The 17539-nt window shown below is 42.4% G+C and overlaps 1 protein-coding gene across 1 annotated transcript in view; it reads left to right on the top strand.

Moving 5' to 3' along the window:
- LRP2BP (LRP2 binding protein) overlaps positions 1-15805 on the top strand; it is a 40447-nt gene extending 24642 nt beyond the window's left edge. Inside the window, exons 5-9 of the mRNA XM_075556816.1 lie at positions 5095-5237; positions 5319-5424; positions 6681-6904; positions 7476-7650; positions 13820-15805. Coding sequence (XP_075412931.1) covers positions 5095-5237; positions 5319-5424; positions 6681-6904; positions 7476-7650; positions 13820-13885 — 714 coding nt within the window. The 3' untranslated portion in view covers positions 13886-15805. The remainder of the gene's footprint in view (positions 1-5094; positions 5238-5318; positions 5425-6680; positions 6905-7475; positions 7651-13819) is intronic.
- Positions 15806-17539: the final 1734 nt, after the last annotated feature.

Genomic DNA, 17539 nt, shown 5'->3' on the forward strand with positions numbered 1-17539 from the left:
CATCAGTGGGGTAATGTATTTAAATATTTATTTTAAATCAAAAACATAAATAAAAGGATAACAAGTCATTTAACATTAGTAAACCAGTACAGTAAGTGGAAAATAGGTTCAACAAAAACAATAAGCTATCAACAATGATACCTTAAGAGTACTATTCCTGAGCTCAATCAGCAACCAAGCTAAAATGTAAAGAGTTAAAAGTCCTTCAAAACTGGATTCCTCATCATCATCCATATCCCAATGCAGCTTCAGCTGGTGTGAGGTCATCATAGACGCTGTCCTCACTGAGATCGCCGTCATCACCATCATTGCTGTCATTTTCATACAAAGCGCAGTCTTCACTGCCATCCATAGCATTACTAATACTACATTTCTGGAAGGCACATCGCACCATGTCTTCTGGAATGTCTTCCCATGCATCTCAAACCCACTTTGCTATTAACTCTATGTCAGGCTTCATGAGATTTCCTCCTTTTGTTAGTCGGGCTTGACCAGATGACATCCATTCATGCCACATCCTTCACACACAGTCTTTAAAAGGCTTATTCAAAGATCCACGTCATAACACGGCTCTGATTGGTTAGATGTGAGTAAACAAACATTCAAAGCCCTGCAGTGTCAGTGGGGCTTTGAATGAACAGCGGAGAAACGGCAATCACCCGTGGGTGCTCATCCCGCTACCTCGGGGGAGGGGGCTCCAGCGAGATGTACACCTCACTGGGGTAGGTACCATTGACCCGTGTATAAGCCGAACCCGGTTTTCAGCACATTTTTTATGCTGAAAAACTCGGCTTCTACGAGTATATACGGTATGTTCTTTGAGGCTATTTGCATACATGAAGATTCAGAGTCTCGGAAATTCTATTCAGGGTCACTATGAGTCAGAATTAACTTGATGACAGTATATGTATACACACAATTAAAAAATCATTTTATTGGGGGCTCGTACAGCTCTTATCACAGTCTATAATCCATCGTGTCAAGCACATTTGTACATTTGTTGCCATCATATTTTCATAACATTTTTTCTACTTGAGCCCTTGGTTATCAGCTCATTTTCCCCCTTCCCTCCCCATCCCCTCTCCCTCTTTCAGGAACCCTTGATAATTTATAAATTATTAGTTTTTCATGTCTTACACTGACCAATGTCTCCCTTTACCTACTTTTCTGTTGTCTGTATCCCTGGGAGGGGGTTATATATAGATCATTGTGATCAGTTCCACCTTTCTCCTCCCAACTTACGTCTACCCTCCTGCTATCACTACTCTCATTATTGATTCTGAGGGGTTTATCTGTCCTGGATTCCTATTTCCAGCTCTTATCTGTACCAGTGTACATGATCTGGTCTAGTCAGATTTGTAAAGTAGAATTTGGGTCACGTTATTGGAGGGAAGGAAGCATTAAAGAACTAGAGGAAAGTTGTATGTTTTTTCGGTGTTATGCTGCACCCTGACTGGTTCATCCTTTCCTTGTGACTCTTCTGTAAGGGGATGTCCAATTGTCTACAGATGGGCTTTGGGTCTCCACTCTGTGCTCCCCCTCATTCACATTGGTATGATTTTTTGATGACAGATAGCTTATCCCATTGACACCTAATGATCACTTAAGACTAGTGTGCTTCTTCCACATGGGCTTTGTTGCTTCTCAGTCAGAGGGCCGCTTATTTATCTTCAAGTCTTTAAGACCCCAGATGCCGTATCTTTTGATAGCTGAGCACCATCAGCTTTCTTCACTTTTGCTTATTCACCCATTTTGTCTTCAGCAATCATGTACACATTTTAAAAAATATTTTAAAATATTATTAGAAGGTAAGAGTTTTATGTGAATGTTTTCTATTCTTTAGTTGGGTTCAGGCCTTACAGAGCTGAAGAGGGTTGTCTTCTGAGCATTAAGAAGGTACAGTAGAGGACAGTACAAAAGAACTTTACTTTTTACCATCAAAAAGACAAGTAGAATCTCTGAAACCTACTCTACCTCATCTATTGAGAGATTTTTCTATTTTATTTGTTTGTAGGTTTCTTCTTAAAAACAAACAAACAAACAAACAAAACCCTCATTGTCAGAGTCAATGCTGACCCAAAGCTCTCCTACAGGACAGGGCACAACTGCTGTGAGTGTCTGACACTAAAGCTCTCTACAGGAGCAGAAGGCCCATCTTTCTCTCAAGGAGCAGCTGGTGGTTTCAAACTGCTGTCTTTGTGGTTGGCAGCCCAGTGCATAAGCACTTTACCACCAGGGCCCCTGAATGTCTTATCCATTCGGAATGTCTACCTTGGATATTCATAGATATAGGAATACAAGATGGCAAAATTAGTCCGTCCAATTACCAAGGAGGAAAACCTCAGTGAATGTTGCTAAGTAATTCTCTTTCCAATGGGGGATTATAACGTGTCTTACTTCTCTGCCAATTAATTATATATAGTTTCCCCTTTTAAGGAATCTATAGATTTATAAAATAATCCCCCCAATGTAGGTATGCATTTGTTTCTCTTACCTAGAATCCATCATTTCATAATTGTTTTAACTCACCGGAAGGCCTGTTACTTCTGCAGTATTCCTTTCTTTTATTGCAATAAACTGTTAACTTTTGCCTTTTGAAAAACCCACTCATAGGAATATTCCTGTCAGGCATGCCCAGCAGTACCTTTACAAAAACCTGGAAAGAAACGTGTCCTTGACCTCACGTCTCCCATTAGTTTCTTCTCTTGACAAGCAGACTTGGACCACGCTGTCCACACAAAGCGCCCCCTCCTCGCCCAGACTCCAGCAGTGTGCAGAGCTGCTCCAGTGTGGATCCGGCAGCTCTCCGGGCCGTTAGCCTGAAGGTGGATTCCCTCTCATCACTGCCCTCACTTGGCAACGGTGTTTGTTGTGAATTACAGGCCTCGTTCATCTTCAGCACCCTCCTCCCTCGGCATCTTTGAACACCCAACTCCCCTGGCTTCGTGTGGAGAATATATAGATGCACAGATGTGTTTATTATTCATTTACTTTTTATGCTTGAGCATTTTTATATAAAAAGGTCTGAAAAAGAACTCACAATCAATACCAAACCATATAAAAAATGTCAAAACCAGACCCACTGCTGTTGATTCAATTCTGATTCCTCCCAAGCCTCTAGTTTCCTGGACTGGTCAGTCTTTACAAAAGCAGCCACCGTGGCTCTCTCTCAGGCTGAGCGGCTGGTGGATTCGAACCACTTGTCTTTGATTAGCGGCAGGCTACTTTAGCCACTAGATCACCAGGGCTCCCTAAAATCACAACCAGCAAACATTACTTGTGTGAATTCCTCTGTTAAAAGAGTAAAGAAAATAAACACTTAAATGGCTAGAAGTATATAAATCGATAGAAGTATGCAGTTTTAAGAGTCAAGCCCTTCTTTGTTGTCCATTGTTCTTAGTCTGGAAGCTCTGCTGAGGTGTTCACGCTGGGTGACTGCTGGCATGGAAACGACCAGTGACAGCGCTCCCAGCATCACATAGACCGCCACAGTACGACCAATCGACAGACGAGTGGCTAAGATCATTCAACAGCAGCGGCAGCAGCCCATCGACAGGGAGCTGCCAGAAGCTGAGGCCGGATTCAGAAGAGGACACGCAGCAAGGGACATCACTGCTGCGGTCAGATGGATCTTGGCTCGAAGCAGAAAATGCCAGAAAGATGTTTGTGTTTCATACTAAACAAAGGCATTTGACTGCGTGGACCATAATAAACTGTGGCTAACAATGTTGAGAATGGGAATTCCAGAACAGTTGATTGTTCCATGGATCAAGCGGAAGTCGTGTGAACAGCACAAGGGAATATGGCATGGTTAGAAAGCAGGAAAGGTGTTGGACAGGGCTGTATCCTCTCACCACACGTGTTCAAGAACCAATCATCAGAGAGGCTGCATGATAGGGAGAAGAGTGTGGTAGCATCAGAATCCGAGGAAGGTGTTTTCACAACCTGCAGATGACACGACCTTGCTTGCTGAAAGGGAAGAGGCCTGGAAGCCCTTGCTGAAGCTCAGAGATGGTGGCCTTCAGTATGGATTGATTACACACTCATGCCAAGAAGTGCAAACTCTTCCCAGCTGGACCAATAAGGAACATCAGGATCAGTGGAGAAAAGGTTCAAGTTGCCAAGGATTTCGTCGTGCTTGGGTCCACAATCAATGCTCGTAGAAGCAGCAGTCAAGAGACCAAAAGACACACTGTACTGGGTAAATCAGCTGCAAAGGACTTCTTAAGAGTATTGAAAAGCAAAAAAAAAAAAGAGTATTGAAAAGCAAGGATGTTACACTGAGGATGAAGGTGTATCTGACCATGTCATTAAGTGAGGAGTGGTTGTAATGAGGCAATCACTAAAAGTAAAACACTGTTATTACTTATGTCCCTGGGGTTTTCTCAGCAATGGCACTTGGTGGGGGCAATGAGGAGATAAAAGCTAGAATGCAGGTATACAAAAATGTGTTTAATTGTCAACGAATACCTTTTCTCTTTTGAATAATGTTTGACAGTTTGAGTCGGATGGACTTCTTTGGGGGAGGGGGGCATCCTTTTTTGCTGTTGGTTAGAATGTCCTGGGTGAGAGCTGTTGGTTAGAATGTCCTTGGTGAGAGCTGTCATCCGATTAGCAGGTGGATGTAAATTCTCACTGAGTACACTTAATGAGCTTGCAGAGAAGACAAGCATAGACACTGGCCCACTGAGTGTATGCTAAGAACTATAAATGTGGAAGTTGTTGCTGGCTGTTCTTGCATTTTGATAGGTCCTTGAGAACTGTATCCTTAGACAGTGCTCATTTAGGCTACGGGTTACCTGGTTGGAGGAAGGAGAGGGACAAAAGGAGGCATCGAGATGAGAAGTTATAAACTGAAAGAGAGGCTAAGTCAATCTCTCCCGTCCCTGGACTCATGTGCATGTCTACTCATGAAATGGATTGTCACTTCTTTGCTGTCTCTAGTCCTGCCCATTCCATGACAATCCTGCCGCCTAGACAGAGATGATTCATGAGATTATGCACCATGTCAGGAAGTGAACACACCACAGTAGTGGGAAATTTGTTTGGGTAAAACTAAAAACTGGGGCTCTTTGTTCTTTTCCTTTGTGGAAGGAAAAAGGAGTGCAATATATGAAGAAAATTCTTGAGTCTCCATGTCCCAAGGCAAGACATTTAAAATTTGCAGCTGCTTACAACCTGGGAAGAGCTTATTATGAAGGAAGAGGCGTTCACCGGTCAGCCGAGGAAGCTGAAAGGTAATCTCCCAGGGAAGACGACTCGGTTTCAATGGGATGCGGGCACAAGGAATAACTTTATCTTGCTCTTTCTTTTTTCAGACTCTGGCTTTTTGCTGCAGACAATGGAAACCCAAAAGCTAGTGTGAAGGCTCAAAGTACGCTAGGGCTGTACTACTCAACCAAAGAACCTAAAGAGTTGGAAAAGGTAACATTTGCCCTTTGTAACTTCTTTCTTAAACGCTAGCATTCCGTTTAGAGTTCACCAGTTCTATTTAGGGAGGATGTGTTGAGAAGTTAGCATGTCCTTTTGATTGTCTTTTACATTTCTTTGACACGTAAGGACACTTTACATTTTAGTTCACACTATTTTTCCAACCAGTAGCCGCCTCCTTGACTGGGACTCTGTGCGCCTACCATTTACACCTACATGGAATCATTGTCCTTACTTCTCGCTCATCTCTAACTACTACCTAGCCTGGCATAGATGTGAGGGTGTTTTGTAGACGACGCAGCCCTGGTGGCGCTGAGGGTAGGCACCGAGCTGCTCATGGCAGACCCACTAGTCACTCCCCAGAGGAGAGAGGCGGCGCCCTGTCCCGTCACGATTCACAGTTGGGGACTCTGGCGGCACCTCTACAAAAGACTGTGTGCTGCATCACAGAGACGCAGCGGAGAGCCTTGCAATGAAGGTCCAAATCATGCGAGTGTGAATAAGTTAATGATGTGATGTGATCTGAGGGAGGAATAAACAAAGTAAGTAGACTAAACAAAGTTACACGTTCAATTCCGTTCCGATTTCTATAGACATTAATCTTTTTCGTCAGCTGTGCTTCGGCAACATTTCTGAGGCGGCCTGTCGGAGAACAGGCTGGGCTGGATCCCACTGGTGGACAAGGGGTTAATGGCACAACCCACCCCACTCGGGTCCCAGGCAGTCACTGGCAAAGAACTTGTGAACTCACCTTCAAGGCGCGCAAGTGTGAAGCCAATGTACTTGATGAGGACACCGTTTTTAACCCCGGGATCTGTCTCCTTTATCCTGACAGCTACCGTCTGCACCCCACTGCCCGCTCTTCTCTGACCACTGTGCCTCCCTGCAAGCCTGGCTCAAAGCGTTCCGGTCATTTAGTTCCTGCTTTTTAATATTTGTGACTCTTACTCTTTGGAAATCAGATCTTGCTCCAGGGAGCAACTGATGCTCTGCCAGGCACTTGCCGGTGGGTGGAGGTTGGTGGGGTGTCCAGATTGACGGCAGCTGCTGTGGGGAGAGCAGGAGGCTCGCCCAGCACTCACTTTTACATCTGTGACTGTGGTGCCATCCTGAAATACATGGAAGGGGCTACAACTGTTTCCTAGAGATGAGTACCTTCCAATTGGAGATGACATTTCCCTTCCAATATCCCTTTACTTACATGCTTTTGTGAACAACAAATACAATGACAAGACTGTGTTTTTCCTTAGGCATTTTACTGGCATTCGGAAGCATGTGGCAATGGAAATCTGGAATCCCAAGGTGCACTTGGTCTCATGTACTTTTATGGGCAAGGCATCCGCCAGGATATGGACGCTGCCCTGCAATGCTTGAAGGAAGCGGCGCAACGTGGGAACGTCTATGCTCAAGGGAATCTAGTGGAGTACTACTACAAGAAGAAATTTTTCACAAAGTGTGTTACATTTTCCAAAAGGTGAGTAAGTGATAGGAAGGTATTTTCAAGAACTTTTATTATCTATTAAATCTCTTCGGGGAGACTTTCTGCAGTGGTAGAAATGTGGCTAGTGAAACTAAGGAACTAGACTTTGAAATTTGATTTAGTCACCCGTAGCTCCTGGTATCAGGCTGTATAACACAACTGTACGCCACCCACCTTCAGGATTCAGTGTGTCCAGCTCTGTGTGTCGGCAATTCTCTTAACTTTTTAGAGCACCCATTTCTTTCCTTGTCGGGAACCGTGATTGCAGCAGTGCTGTCAAAACAACATCTCTAACGTCTCCAACATAACTTGACACAGCAAGCATGTTCACTAACCTTTTCAAGGCTTCTCACGCTCTCCCCCTCCAGTCTCCGTCACTGCAATTGAGCATCATTGACACAGCCCCTCACATTACAAGCGCAAAAAACCCCTGACCTTGAGATCCCACATAAGGAACCTTTTCTCTGATCCCTTAAGGATCCATGTGCTCGTCTGCGGGCGTGCCGTTGGGTATGAAGTAGACAATGACCGATGTCTTCTTATTTCGGTTTACCATCTCCGACAGGATTGCTGATTACGATGAGGTTCACGACATTCCCATGATAGCCAAGGTCACAGACTGTCTCCCTGAATTCATCATCAGAGGCATGGCCATGGCAGCTTTCTACCACGCAAGATGTCTTCAGCTTGGTTTGGGTATCAGCAAGGATGAAGCAAAAGCTAGACACTATTATTCCAAAGTAAGCTTAAGATAACGACCCACCTTAAACTTCCGGGGCATTTAGATGAGACGTGACTGATGTCTTTTCCTACCTGATTGCTGTGTAGACAGTGCTGATCTACAGAGAGGCTGCTGGATTTGAAGATTAGTTGCAGACAATTCTGTCAGATTCTTGTTAGCATAATTAAGCTGAGATGGGAAAAGCCCTACTTTGGTGTAAATTATTCCCTTCCATTTTGGTACTATCAGCAGCCAACATCCAGCACCCTCACAAGCCTTTTAAAGCTTCATGTTTACATTTTCTTGCCCCTGGAAAAGTGTGAGCCTATACGCTCCTTTTAGGACGGTAAGAAGTGTGGGTCCAAAGCCAGTTTTTCTGCATGGCGTCTGCCACACTTGAGGCTGCTGGTGAATTTCAGAGAATCAGTTAAAGTACATCTTTTCACATTTGAATCCATACGATCAGTTTATTTAGATCCCAAATGGAATTTATATATGAAATAAGGCAAGAGCTTGGCAGGTAAGTAGAGTAAATCATTATGAATAGTGACTGCGAGTAAATTAAAAAGAAAACACCCCTAGAATTATATCACAATAAAAGATGGTAAAAACATAAAACACAAATTGTTCAGCTTGAGTAGGGGCCACTATAAGAAGCTATTTTCCAGGTTCCCTGCCTGGCAGTGCCATTAATAAGCACTGGTCTTCAAACCCACCTGGGCAAAACATGAGGGTTCTGCTCCCATGAAGATTCACATGGAGTTGGAAATGAGGCAGGAAACAAAGATCAATCAAGTACTTGTATACTAAGGAATGAAAGCTCGGAAAAGGAAATCAAGAAAACTACCATTTACAATAGGCATCCAAAAGAGGAAACTCTGAGGAATAAGCTTTAGAAGACAAATAAAAGATGTGTACAACGAAAACTATAAAACACTACTATAAGAAACTGAAATAAAACAATGTTCCATGCTCATGGATAGGAAGGATTGACATTGTGAAAATGTCAGCACTACCCAAAGGAATTTAGAAATATAATGTAATACTAATCCAGATACATTCTTTAAGGAAATGGAAAAACTAATGATCAATTTTCTGTAGAGAAGAATGAACGATATTCAGGATCATCAACTTAAGAACTCGCTACTACTGAGTTGATGCCTACTCACAGCAGCTATCCGGTAGTGGGCAGAACTGCCCATTGAGTTTCCCCAGACTGGAACCTTTCAAGGGAGTAGCTGTCTTCTGAGGACCAGTTGGTGGTTTTGAATTGCCGACCTTGCAGATTGCAGCCCACTGCCTGACCACTAAGCCACCAGGGTTCCAGAATAAGCAAAGCACTACGTAAAAAGAAAGATAAAGCAAGAGCCTCTCACTTCCTGACTTCAAGGTCTGTCATTACATAGCCACAGTCGTCAAAACAGCCTGGTCTGGCACAACAAAATCTATGAAGCCCAATGTAACAGAACAGAGAACCCAGAAATAAATCCATCCATCTATAGAAAACTGATCTTAGCAAAGGGCTGAAATACATTAACTGGGGAAGAAACAGTCTCTTCAACAAATGGTGCTGGAGAAATTGTGTATCTATTTACGGAAGAATGAAACAGAAGCCATACCTCACTCCAGATACACAAACGAACTCAAGATGGATTAAAGATCAAAATTTAAATCTTGAAACTATAATGTTATCAATGAGAAAACAGGGATAAACTTTGGGGTCCTAATACAAAGTGTACACACACTATCTAACATATCAAAAAAATGAAACAGCAGAATACAAAATAGATAACTGAAAATTTTAAAAATACAGTTATGTGCATCAAGAGACTTCATCAGAGAATCAAGAGACACCCTCCCCCCTCTGGACTGGGGGAAAATTGATGAACACATTGGACAAAGGATTAATTTCAAAAAATCTGTAGAGAATTGCAACATATCAATAAGGACTGACAAATGAACCAGCTGAAATGGGCCGAGGGCATTAACAGTTCACTGAAGAAGACTCCCAGGCAACCAATAAACATGAAGAAATGCTGGTGATCCATTACTAGCAATCATGAGATTCATATCAAAACAATGAGGAGATACCTCCTAACAATGGCATTGATAACAAAGTACAGAACAAAATAACAGCATGTAACATAAGCTGGCGAGGACATCGATATGAAGCTTCTTCAAATAACCGAGAGAAATACCAGGACATTCTTGGTATATACAGCACAGAAACAGGGATGTGAACAGCATGTTCACATCACACCAGATGATACACACCCAAGCTCCTCGCAGCACTATTTACAGTAACACGATGGGAAAACCTAAATGTCCCTCAGTGGATTGGTACATACATACAATGGGATACTATGCACAGCTGAAGAGTGACAAAATGATGCAGCACCGCAAGGCAAGGATGGACTTGGAGAACATTGTACTCCATCACCAAAAGATAAACATTGTTCAAGAGACCGCTCTTATAATGGAAAAAAACAAGACAAAGGCTTTCCTACCATATATATACCACATTGAATGAAGGGGGAAGTGCAGAGTGGAGACCCAAGGCCCAAGAGTCGGCCACTGGAGATCCCCTCATAGAGGGGCTTAGGAGAGGAGATGGGTCAGTCAGGGTGCAAGGTAGTACCGATGAAGAGCACAGCTTTCCCCCAGATCCTGGATGCTTCCTCCCCCCAACTACCATGCTTCCTACCCCCCAACTATCATGAGCCTATCCAGGGCTGGATAGGGCAGAGGTTGTACACTGGTACATATGAGGGCTGGAGGCACAGGGAATCCAGGGTGGACGATACCTTCAGGACCAAGGGTGTGAGGGGCGATGCTGGGAGAGCGTAGGGTGAGTGGGTTGGAAAGGGGGAACTGATTACAGGGATCCACTTGTGATCTCCTCCCTGGGCGAGGGACGACAGAGAAGGGGGGGGGGGAGGGAGACTCCGGATAGAGCAAGATATGACAAAATAATGATGTATAAATTACAAAGGGCACATGAGGGAAGGGGGAGCGGAGAGGGAGGGGGGAAAAAAAAGAGGACCTGATGCAAAGGGCTTAAGTGGAGAGCAAATGCTTTGAAAATGATTGGGGCGGGGAATGTATGGATATGCTTTATACAATTGATGTATGTATATGTATGGATTGTGATAAGAGTTGTATGAGTCCCTAATAAAATGTAAAAAAAGAAAAGGGAAAAGAAAGAAAGAAAAGAAAATGATTAGGGCAAAGAATGTACAGATGTGCTTTATACAATTGATGTATGTATATGTATGGACTGTGATAAGAGTTGTATGAGCCCCTAATAAAACGTTTAAAAAAAAGGAAAAAAAAAAGGCTTTCCTACCAAAAGAAAGAAACTTGAAGGTTACTAGGGAAGGGGGGGGGGCACGGTGGTGAAGCAACAGGCTGGGGTGGTGGGTGTAATTTAGCTGAAGGAGAGTGCAAGCACAAGAGAAGAGAAGAGAAATCAGGTGGGAAGTTTGAGAAGTAGTTTACAGTGTTGACTACAAAATGGATTGTCTACAATGTAAACGCCCACCTAATTCATAATAAAAAGTTTTTAAAAAATTGAAACTCAGAAACCCTCTATGGGGTTGCTTTGGGTCAGAATGGTTCAATAGCAGTGGGGCCTTGTTGGCTTACATCTCCCTGTATTCGTGGCAACGATCTGCACGTGTCTACAGGGCAAAGCCGCGTGGGAGCTTGTAAATGCCCCAGAGCCCAGGGCTTACTTCAGAGTAATTTCACGGTGAGCTCTGAGGAAAGGATACCACAGGAAGACAGTGTGCACGCAAGTGTGGGACCCGCTCAAGTACAGTATTTAAAATGAAAATTTCCAGAGGATCAACCCCATGTTAATACATAAATATGAGAACACAGCTCAGCACACCGCCAAGTATAACTGACCTTTGAAATATATACCCATACTTCATTCTAGACTCGTATGGATACCAAAACCCCAAACCAAACTCACCGCCTCAGGTCAATTCTGACTGACAGCCACCCTATAGGACAGGGTTAAACTGCTCCTGTGAGTTTCCCAGACTAACTCTTTCCTGGAGGAGAAACCTTGTCTTTCTCTCAAAGGATAGAACAGTTGTCTTTATTTTTTTAATCAGTTAATGTCTGGATTAGGTCAATTTTCAAACCGATTTCAGGATCTTCAGTCTCCTTAGTTCCTTGTAAAAGAAATACAAGCCAAGATAAGTCTGGGTCAAAAAATATTCTTAAACCTGGTACATGTTCAATGGAATCAGGCAGGAAAACTGAAAATGTCAGGTTAGCACTATTGTGCCTATGATGGGTGAAAATGTCCCCGTTACTCTCCAAGGATAAGACCACGTGCTCAGCACTTATTACAGTCATTTATTTTATGATAGCGATAACCCGGAGACCATTTAGAGATGGCAAGCCAAAGAAGGGGCTGGAATTTACACAATACGAGAAACCCACATTTTATTTTGAGAAAAAGGAGGTCTTGACAGTGGTTCTCAAAGGACTTGAGACTGTGCTACAGCAAAGGAATTGTTTGGGAGGGAGCAGCATAGAGGGAAGGGCAGAGTGGTGCAGAAAGCAGGAAGGAGGCGAGAAGGAGACGCTGAGGGCAGAAGACCCATGCCAGGCCTCGGCCCTGCCACAGTCAGGCTGGGTACACTCCACCTCTGCCACCTCCTCAGGTTTCTATGAGAACACACTGCACTTCTCAGAGTGCACTAGGACTCTTCGATAATTCTAAAGTACAGGGAAGAAAATTACTGCCTTAATATAAGGAAGCCCCTTCTAAGACCATTGTCCAGGAAACAAAACCATTTTCCCCTTTTAAGGTCATGACTTCCTGCCACTGGAAGCAACCAAGCAGAATTTTAGTGACCAACTGTCATGGTACTGAAAGGGCAAACTGTACAGAGTAGGATTTGTATTAGATAGATTTTCATATTTCTTCCAAACTCTTAAAACAAAAAACCAAAACGCACTGGCATCAAGTCCATGCTGACTTCTAGGGACTCTGACAGAGGAGAACCAAGGGAAGAGAAAGTCTCGTCTTTTCCCCCTGGAGCGCTGGTGACTTTGAACACTACCCTACCAGGGCTCCTTTCCAAAATCCTATGATACTGAAATTCTGCATCTCGTGATAGTTACACAATTTCATGTCAACTTAATAAAAGAATGAAGGGGTGGAGTCTAGTCTGTCAATTGGTCACAGCCTGATGATCCCTTCTTGTGGGCGTGGCCTTCTGAGGATTCTGGGAACTTCCTCTCTTCCACCCTGGAGGCCGGAAACACACTCTCCCTGCTATGCATTCTTGTTGATCAGCCACAGGGAGCCACGCTGGTGGCAGCTAGAGCCCTGGAGAGGCATCCACTGCCATTGGACCCACAGGACTTTCCAACCACCTGCCTGTGATCTTCCTGCATTCCGCATCATTGCCTGTGCTGCGTGAGAGGAATTAATTCATGGGCTAATATCGGACTTATGGGCATATATCAAACTTATGGACTTGATCTGGGCTGGGCTGTTCTTTTGATGTGTAATTACTTCTTAATATAAAGTTCTCTCCCACATATATGAGTGTCAATAAATTTGTTTCTCTAGTCAACCCAGTCTAACACATTACTCTGCCAAATCACTCCCATTGAGTTTAATTCCAACTCATAGTGCCCCTAAATCTTTACAGAAGCAGACAGCCTTATTTTTCTCCCATGGAATGTCTGGCTGGTTTTGTACCACCAACCTTGTGGTTAGTTAGCAGCTCAACACCTACCCTGCAGCACCACTAGGCGCCTTAGTTTTCACTCTAGTCATAATACAAACTAACTTTACCATATAAGTAAGATAACTGGAGATGCGCCTATGTGTATAATGAAATCAAAACAAGTTTGTGGCCAAGTGCTAATGCTTTCCATTTCACTTATGTTAATAACCCATGGTCATGAAGGCTATGTAAATTAATTCTTTTTAATCTGGCCACTATTAAAACTTTACCTTCTTCCAATGATAGCATGGTTATTTTGCGTAGGCTACTAAATTTGAATTTTCCCTTATTTTTTCCTAGGAAAGTAAAAGTGTATCTTAAGATGTTTGCATGAAATTCTCTGCACGTTGCTAATCTGTAAAAAAGGAAAAGTAAATCTCCCACATTTAGAATGCATCTAAATAATGGAATCTTTTTCTCTTTGACTTTAAGGCTTGTCAGCTGAATCCTGCACTGGCAGATGAACTTCACTGTTTACTTATCCGTCAAAGGATTTAGCCCGCAGTAGATGTCAATAGCCACCATCAATCCTAACACCATACACGTGTGTATTTTTACAGTTGCTGAGTTTGGGCATTTTCTGCATCTACACTTACAATATCCTGGGTGTTTTACTAACCACACGTTGCCTTTGCCCTTCAATCTGAATGCTGTCAACTTGAAACTTAGCCACAGGGATCCACCTGCTGAAAGCATACTCAGAGCCCTTAGCCTGGCACAGACAAATCAGGTATTAGAAAGCATTTCATAGAGCAAGTGTCGTTGCCCTTTCGTAAGCACAGTGTGCAAAAGTCTTAGGGCAGTTTTAGCACTAATACCATCAAAAAGTATACACGCTAGAGTTACAAAAATACCATTTGAAAGCTTAAATTTTTTTATTTTCTTGATTCGTTTGGCTTTGTGAATTTTAAATTAAGAATATTAAGTGACGGAGACAAAATTAAACAATAATCGAAGGTTTGGATGCCCCGCCTATGCCTACCCTCGGAGGTCTTAGTGGAATGAGTTTAACAAATTGCTATATTTTTGGCAAATAGTCATGATAAGCAAAACAAGATGCTTGTGTTTCAACCTATTTTTATAATTTTAAGTCCTAAAATTTAAAGCCTTAAACTTGTATTCCAAAACACACATGGAAAAAAAACCCTCACTTAAATCATCTGCTAATAATTACTGTAATTAGTAAATACAGGAAAACTTAATTAGCAAGAGACTTCCCTTTTATTAGTGACATGTTCGAAGGCGAAACTTGGCAGAATAGTAGGATCCATATGCACAAGATTCTGTAGGGATGCATGTGTGTGAAGCAAGCAAGTACAGTGAAAGTGATGTTTTACCACTGGCTAAATTTGTGATCCCATCGATAGAAGTCCCTTATGCTCCACAGGGATGATGCACAATATTTTCCATTATAAAATGATAATGATGCATCTAAAGTGAACCAGAGACATATATAAAATGGAGATATATGAATGGATTTGGGGCTCGCACTTAATGATAGCCCCATTCTAAGAACAATTAGCTCTTATGACATGGCCCTACTGCACAGTCACCCTCATGAAGAGATCACTGAAGATATGGGTTCTACATGGTGGTACAGAAATCAGATGGTGCTAAGCTAGGAGAAAGAATAGTGTCCGGGGTCTTAAAGGCTGTCTTAAAACAAGGAACCATCTCAGTGAGGAGTCACTTAAGTCTACATGGAAGAAGCATCACAGCCTGACTTTGAATACTAAAATCCAAACCTCAGAGGAAATGGTATCAGCTTCAATTCTGAACACAGTTCACAAAAGGCTATGGATGATCATGGAAGCCCCGATCCATTTGCAGGGTCCCCATGGATGAAGCCCACAGGAATCCCCTCTGCTCACAGTCCAGGGGTGTGAACAGCCTGGCTCTCAGACAGAGAGCATTGGGAAGCGGTTATGGCAAATGGACTTCGGTTAAAATCTAACACCTTACGATTCGATCTCCTTTAGAACCCATTTTAAAGTTATTTCAGTTTTAATACTGTCTGCTTCTTGATAGAAGTTTTTCTGGTTTGTTATTGTTTTTTGTTGTTTATTTCCTATTGTTTTATATGATTTTCTGAATATGAAATCCAGGCTAGGTAAATCTATGTAGATTGCCATTGGCTTAACAGCTACTTAGCAGCCCAGGAGGGAGGGATAACAACAAGTACAAGAGGTGAAACTATTCAGAAATTGTGGTGATAATTGTCTAACTCTTCTTAATATGATTGAACTATTGTATGATAGGTAGAAATATATCAATAAAAATTTTTTAAAGAAAGAAAATGTTATTTTTTTTAAAATGCCTTAGTGTGAAACCTTTGTTGCAGCTTCTTTGTAAACATGCAAACGTGGCTTTATTTTATAAATTACAATTATCCTTCTGGAAAGTAGGTAAAAATCAAGAACTATTCTTATCCAACTGTTGGGAAAATGCAAGTGATTAGATTGTGTCACCAACTTCAAATTACTGATGGCAGGTAGTCAATGTGCTTGCTTTGTCTGCATTACTCCGATGCCTTGATATCTCAATGTCCCTGTAAAGGGAAGAAACTTCAACAGATTTAGGTCTGTATGATGTCCTCAAATGTGCTTCTCTCTGAAAAAGCGTAAATGTAAACCATTCTTGAAAACAAGTCTGAGGAAATGGAAACACAAGGGCTGCATGAGTTAGGATCGACTCTACAGCAACTGGCTTGGGGCTTGGGGGTCTAAATGTCTTCAGGAAATCCGACACAGAATTATAAAATCTAGTTCATCAGTTACAATGCAGCAGGTGCTTCTGGCACAGGGGAACCTCCATAAATTTCCACCACTGCAGCAGACCCCAGGACACACCATCATCCTGTGGGGGGAGTCGGTCACATTTTAAACTCAAGAGAGGGGCTTCCAGATCATGGCATAAATTCCTTAAACTGCTGCAGAATTCCTGTTAGCTGTTATCACAGGGAAATCAGAATTGATCATAAATAGTAAGGAGTTCAAAAGTTATCTCATTTGCAGTATCAAACTGACAGCAGTTGATATTAGAGGGTAGAAATACAGATTAGGGAGCTATTTCCAGTAACTGTGTTTTGAGTTCTTTGGGCTTAGCAACTTCATGTTGCTTCCCTTCCCTGAATGAATTTAGACAGTCCTTTCTACATTCCTATGACGGAAAATTATTTAATAAATTGTTTTATTGGCATATACTTCACACGTCATATGAATTAATCATTCAGTCACATTAAGAAGAGTTGTGCAATCACCACCACAATCAATTTCAGAACATTTTCTTCGAGTGCTCGTTGTTGTTAACTCCCCCTTTCCCCCAACTCCCCCTGCCATGTCCTTAAGTAACTCTCAATCCACTGACGGTCTCTACAGCTTTCCCTATCCTGGATTCCAAATGCAGGAAATCATACAGAACACAAACAGGAAAGAGATAAACACAACCCAACAAAAATGGCTAGACAAAACATCGAACAATCTCAATTGAAAACAGAAAATATAAAACACTGAAACAACTTTAAAACGGATCAAAAGGGAAATCACATGGTTATTATATTTTAATCTAACTACATCTGCCATAGTTGACTTTACAGTACTCTTTGTCGGATAGCAAGGCTGTCTGGCCCCTGGACTGTGACTCACCGCCGTTAGCTTTGTCAAAGGGGATCAAGATCTGTAACCAGAAGACTTTCAGAAATAAACTTGTTTGACCAATTTTTAATCATGTATCTTTCAGAACTTAGGTTTCATGTCAAAAATCGGGCAAGTGTGCTCTATCAATAATATAACCATGTCGCTTTTAATTCATTGGTCTGTCTTTCTTCATGGATTCCAAGCTGAGTTTTTGCTTATTCTTCCCCTGGCCCCACTATTCCTAAGGGTTAGAGCAAACAAAACCAAACAAGATCTCCACCTTTGGACTCACGGCAAACCCGCGTGTCTCAGGAGAGTACCTTCCAGTTAGCAGCCGAGAACCAGTTACCACCCAGAACTCGTAGAGGTTGAAGAAGAAAAGGTGCTTTGTTATCACTGCTTATAGATGGCGAACCCGGGAAACTGAATGAACGAGAAAACAGAACCCATGAGAAAACACAATCTGTCCCCTGGACTTCATCTAATACCCCTTCTAGTTCCGAAGACCTGATGATAT

The sequence above is a fragment of the Tenrec ecaudatus genome, chromosome 8, assembly GCF_050624435.1.
Source record: "Tenrec ecaudatus isolate mTenEca1 chromosome 8, mTenEca1.hap1, whole genome shotgun sequence".
In the NCBI taxonomy this organism is placed as follows: Eukaryota; Metazoa; Chordata; class Mammalia; order Afrosoricida; family Tenrecidae; genus Tenrec; species Tenrec ecaudatus.